We start from the raw sequence: 6,000 nt of genomic DNA on the forward strand, positions 1-6,000 counted from the left end.
CTTGGAGCTGGCGTCTTTGCTTGTTTTAAATTCTGTATTTTGTGGACAGGAAGATTTTGGAGCTACCTAATGCAGTATGCCTTTACACTTTTACTCAACTATATATAGTCTTTCTACTGTTGACTTTAAGCACCTTGGACAAGTCCAGTCTGTTGCATTCTATCAACGGAGAGTTCAATATATTCAGTGAGCCGGGGAATCTGTATAGCTTCAGTTCCACTGCAAATGTGACCTCAAACTGCAGAACATGACAGCTTTGCAGAAACACAGCTTTCCTGAGGTCTTTTGCAATCAGACCTTCCAGGAAAAAGTACAAAAGGATCTACTATGAAGAAGGGTTATAATTTGTGCTATTTTTCTAGAAAAAGAGGTACCAGAGCTCACCATGAACTTCTCCCTTGTTATCTTAGAATGACAATGGTGCTCACCTGAGAGGTGCCGGAGCTGAGCTCTGGTGAGCTCTGGCTGAAAAAATATACCAAAACAAAACAAAATATCTAAGAGACTCCAGTTTATTCGGAATGCAAGGAAAACTTTTTGTCTTTCTTTAGTCTTGGTGCTTACCATTTGCTGATGAATTGCTTGCTCAGGATTTGCTTATCTTCTGGCAGGATAAAAGATGCCTCAGTTCAGCCCAGAAGAGAGTATCAGCCAAAGCCCCGCATGAGTTTGGACTTCTCTGAAAACAATCAGCACAACGGAGGGCTCTCTAATGCCACCACTCCCAAGCCCTCAAGTAAGAGAAGGTGGAAAGGAGGGGTGGGGAACATATGATAGTAAAGTCTTTCTGGGGGTTGCTCTGAAAATTAATACTAAACAAGGACAAACGCTTGCATGAGCGACTCCTGCAATAGCATTTTCAATTCCTGGCTAGGAATGCCCAAAGGTTGAATTCTGTAGAAAGATCCATGGGCACCTCACATAATTCACCATGGAAGACATGCCCAGACTTTCCCCCTTGGATATGAGACAAGGAGCATTTTAAAGCGGGGGCATCTGTCAGCGTAATTCATTGGTTGATCTCTCATACATTTATATTTTCCCTACTGTTCCTCCAAAAAGACAAAGCTGGCACACATGACATTATCTCCTTTTATTCTCACAGTACGAATGAATGAATGAATGAATGAATATTTATTTGCGCCAGCCATCAGCCATAGCAATAAAACAACAATACGATATACAAAGAATTAAAAAAGTCAGTTTTATAAAATACATTTTAGGGTTTTTAATCAATAGTCAAATAGTGGATCTTATTCTAATTGTCCCGGCTAAAAACCTTGCAGCCTTTGCTGTCACCTGCTCATCTTGATCTGCCAAGGGAAAGGACACTGGGGCAGTGGCTGAGCAACCCAGAATAGACAATAAAAGAGGGGTGATAATTTCATTCCTCAAGTCTTTATAAAGGGTGCAAGCCAGAAGGGCATGCGCCACCGATTCGGTACTGCCTTCTCCACAGGGACATAAGTGTTTTTCATGTGGAATCTGCTGGAATCGTCCCTCAAGTACAGCCAAGGTCAATACATTCAGTCTTGCGAGAGTAAAAGTACGTTTATATTTTAGAATTGCTGGGTTATTTAGATTGTTTAGAGTGCCAGAGAGTCAAGATGGGAAGGTGGGAAATAGTTATACCATGGGCAAAATTTCCTTATTGTGGCCAAGTTGTTCTGATGCTCGATATCATTTAGGCTAAAGCATTCCTCCATGTGTTGCCGATCCAATGCCATTCGTAGATTTACCAACCCAACTGGCAGCAAAGACAGAAAAGGGTGGTGGCTCCTGAAAGAGGGAGGGGCCCATGCTCACCTTCATAATCTGTGTTGACTGAAGACCTCCTGACACCACCCCAGCTCATTCTGTATAAAATGTGGTCCTGGTACTGGGTGCAAACCATTGAATATCTCTAGGCTGAAGTATGCAATTCTTGGTCTGAGGACATGATCTAGACCACAGGCCAGTTTCCCATGCTCTTTTTAAATAATTTTTTAAAAATCAAGTGTTCCTATGAAGCAAAAATTAAAGACTCAGTTGACACAGTGTTGAGGTGCATTTGTGCATGCTCCCTGTGAGGTGTGGGTCTCTGTGTGGGTTGCCCCATTTGATTTTGGCTACACCCATTTCTGGTATGGGACCCTCAGAGGGCCACCAAATAAAGTTAGCTACTCCTGGCACAAGGGACGTGGGTGGTGCTGTGGTCTAAACCACAGAGCCTAGGGCTTGCCAATCAGATGGTTGGCGGTTCGAATCCCTGTGACGGGGTGAGCTCCCGTTGCTCGGTCCCTGCTCCTGCCAACCTAGCAGTTCGAAAACATGTCAAAGTGCAAGTAGATAAGTAGGTACCACTCTGGCGGGAAGGTAAACGGTGTTTCCGTGCACTGTACTGGTTTGCCAGAAGTGGCTTAGTCATGGTGGCCACATGACCTGGAAGCTATACGCCGGCTCCCTTGGCCAATAAAGCGAGATGAGTGCCGCAACTCCAGAGTCGTCCACGACTGGACCTAGCGGTCAGGGGTCCCTTTACCTTACTCCTGGCACAAATGCTTCCACACACTGGGAACCATGCACTCTCAGGTTTCCTGGTCGTGCTTAGAGAACCTACATGTGTCCACCCCACTGAATGTAGGGGAGTCAAGCGTGTTGCCAGCAGCCACGATGTTCTTGGCCATGTGTTCCGTCAATGAGGGTTTTGAAGGTGAGCAGAAGTCCCCAATGGCATTGTGGACGCCTGTCCTTTTACTGAGGTTTGTTGAATCCTCCATGGACTTCCAAGCATCATTCCTGGGCTGCGTTCAGCTTAGTGAGTCAAAAGTTGTGCAAGGTCCATACTCGAGAATAAAAAAAATGTTGTGCAAATTGTGTGTGTGTGTGTAAATAGCAGCCAAATTGGGATGGCAGAACAGGGATATGGAGGTTAATATGTCCTCCCATATCCCAAACCTGTGCTATAATCAGACATTTATCAGCTGGTATGACTACTCTCCTCAGCCAGTCCAAGGGCCCATCTGGTCCAGCATTTTTTTTTATGCTGGACCAGATTTATTATTTTGCCATGTGTAGGGTACCTGGTTCCCTCCAGCTGTCGCTGCCTACAGTGCCCACCATCCCTTGCCATGCTGGCTGGGGCTGATGAGGGCTGGAGGGCACCACGTTGCCTACCCCTGACTTCTGCCAGTATTGATTTCTTTCTTTCTCTCTAAGCGCCTTTGTTTTTGTTCCCCTCTCTTCCCTCTCCTTCCTCTGCAGATGTTCCCATGGACCAGCCGTGCTGTCGAGCTCTGTATGACTTCGATCCCGAAAACGAAGGGGAGCTGGGCTTTAAAGAGGGTGATATCATTACCCTCACTAACCAGATTGACGAAAACTGGTATGAAGGGATGCTTCATGGCCAGTCAGGCTTTTTCCCTATTAATTACGTGGATATTCTCGTAGCTTTGCCTCATTAGGAGGGCCGAGTCACCATGTCTTAATCTCCCCCTCTCCCTTGAGAAATAAATAAAACAGGTCATATGTCGACACCACTGCTTTTTAAAAACAAAGCAATGAATACATAATATGGCTGCTTACTCCACATCACAAATACAAGCTGCGGTGGTGTTTTTTTCTTAAAACAAAAACAAAAAACCAGTCATCGGGCCCCCACAGACAATCCTTGGTTTTCGTGTTGTCATGCTACATCGTGGTGATGCGTGTTATCTTCTCCAGGCTGTGTGCCCAGGCACGTGGGATTTTCACGTTCACACACGCATGGTTGCCACAGAGAATGATGGGGGGAGAAAGTGGCGGTAGGCGTTTTTGAGTCAGTCATAGTGTTGGGAATGGGGGGATGCAGTTGAGTTAGCTGGGAAGAAAAGCCTGTCGCCAGTCTACTGCCATTTTAGTTCTCCCATCGAAAGCGGGGAGCTGGGTAGCGCCCCTGATTTTTCCATCTTTCCCTTCCCAAATGTTGCGGTTTATGTGGGCCTAATATCGCTAACCAGCTTCTCATGTCGTTCTTCTCTTAAAAAGGAAAAAATAAAGGGGGAGGGGAAAGACAGAGTCCTGTCCTTGGAGAAACAGCATAGCGTATATTTCAGTTCCTCCGCAGATGAATCGCCACTATTCTATACCCGCTGTTGGCGTAGAACCAGCTTTTATATACGCAATAGTTAAATAGAGGCCTGTGCAGTATCCAGGTTACCTTTTGAAAACATCCAAAGGCCAGGCCAGGAAAGTCAAGCGCCACAAGCCAATGTGGCTTTCCTCAGAAATGTTGGACATAACAACAACAACAACAACAACAACAACAACAACCTAATGCCAGCAGCAAATAGATGATGCTAGAAGAAAAACCTAAAGAAACAAACAAACACAACTGTTTTCACTTTGTATAAAGTCTAGGCACAGAAAAACAACAACCCCAATATTATTCTACATCTTCACTGAAAAATAATAATGAAAAGCAACTCACGTTATGTAATTTTTATTTTCATCTACCTTGTGTTCTTCGAACATCATTTGTGTATATTCTGCCCTCAGTGAGGACTAAACAAAACAAAACAGAAGAATCTTTGTGCTGAGCAATTAAAGCGACATGTGGCTATATGCAAAAACATTCAAGTTGATTTTTCCTCTCCAGAGTCATATATATATATATATATATATATATATATATATATATATATATATCCCATTCCGCGTCCTACATTTTGTGTGTGCATAGTGATGTCTCTAGCTGATTCACTGTTCCTATTTTTGGTAACTGCTGTAAGAGTTTGTTTTAATTTGAGTTGCCCAGAGTTCTATTTATCTATCTATGTACATATATATTTCTATATGTACAGACTCTTCCTGCACTGCTTTGGACGTGCCGCTTCAGTATTGGACCATGTGAAACGACGGCAATCCTCCTGCTTTTAATGTATAAACTTATACCATGGAGAGCATTGTTATTTCAAATAAAAATGCGGATTGACTAGTGAATGAGTGTGTGTGCTTTCCCCCACATATCACTGATTTGCTGTTTCTCTTGTTGTGCCAGCACAATCAAATTCTGTAGGTCGGGGCAGGAGGGCTTGGAGAGGGGGCCTGGGAGAACTCCTAGTAAAAATCTGGGGGATTTGTATGAGATCAACACCTGTTTCTGACTTCCAGTTGTCTAGCTATAGCAACAACTAACAACCCACTCACCCCAGTTTCCTTACCCTCCCAGAATCTTTATTTTATTTGTTTGTTCAAAATACTTATATGCCACCCTTTGCCAAAATTGGCTCCGATGTAGTTTTCGTCGTTAAAAATGCCACGGCAATAAGAACACAGAATAAAACAACCGCTACATAAAACAGAACCATTGGCAAATGCCTAACATGTAACAGCCTGGTGGTTTTGCCTGGTGCCTGAAAAAACCAAAACAAAACAAGTGCTGGTCACTTGAGGCTCCCTAGGAAGGGTTTTCTATAAATGGGGTGCCACCACCAAAAAAGCCCTGTCTCTGATTGTCGCCTGCTTCACCTTTGACAAGGAAGTAACAGAGGAAAAGGTCTTTGGCTAACCCAAGATGCAGGCATCAAGATGCTATGGGAAGTAAAGGAGCTCAGTCCCAAGCTGTTAAGTCTTCACAAGTCAATATTAGCAGCTTCATCCAATTCTGTTTTATAAAGTTCCAATATTTTTAGCATATACAGTCAAAACACAATTTCATCTTTTCTCTTATTTTTGTTGACTTCCCTTTTTTTCCATGGAGTTGTTGTTTCTCCCCTTCTGATGCAAATTGTCTTCCATCTCTCAAATCATAACCATAATACAGTGGTACCTCTAGTTACGAACTTACGGTAATTCATTCTGGAGGTCCGTTCTGAACCTGAAACTGTTCTTAACTAGAGGCATGCTTTCGCCAATGGGTTCTCTTGCTCCCGCTGCGCCACCGGCACACGATTTCTGTTCTCATCCTGGGGCAAAGTTCTCAACTTGAGGTAACTCTTTCAGGTTAGCGGAGTTTGTAACCTGAAGCGTTTGTAACCTGAG

The 6,000-nt window shown here is 43.8% G+C and overlaps 1 protein-coding gene across 5 annotated transcripts in view; it reads left to right on the forward strand.

Annotated features, from left to right (window-relative positions):
- Window positions 1-4,959, forward strand: part of LOC128405330 (endophilin-A1) — a 277,258-nt gene extending 272,299 nt beyond the window's left edge. For all 5 annotated transcript variants that reach the window (XM_053371855.1, XM_053371856.1, XM_053371857.1 and 2 more), the window contains 2 exons: window positions 612-736; window positions 3,244-4,959. In XM_053371855.1, coding sequence (XP_053227830.1) covers window positions 612-736; window positions 3,244-3,443 — 325 coding nt within the window. In that variant the 3' untranslated portion in view covers window positions 3,444-4,959. The remainder of the gene's footprint in view (window positions 1-611; window positions 737-3,243) is intronic.
- Window positions 4,960-6,000: the final 1,041 nt, after the last annotated feature.

Source organism: Podarcis raffonei, chromosome 17, assembly GCF_027172205.1.
Source record: "Podarcis raffonei isolate rPodRaf1 chromosome 17, rPodRaf1.pri, whole genome shotgun sequence".
In the NCBI taxonomy this organism is placed as follows: Eukaryota; Metazoa; Chordata; class Lepidosauria; order Squamata; family Lacertidae; genus Podarcis; species Podarcis raffonei.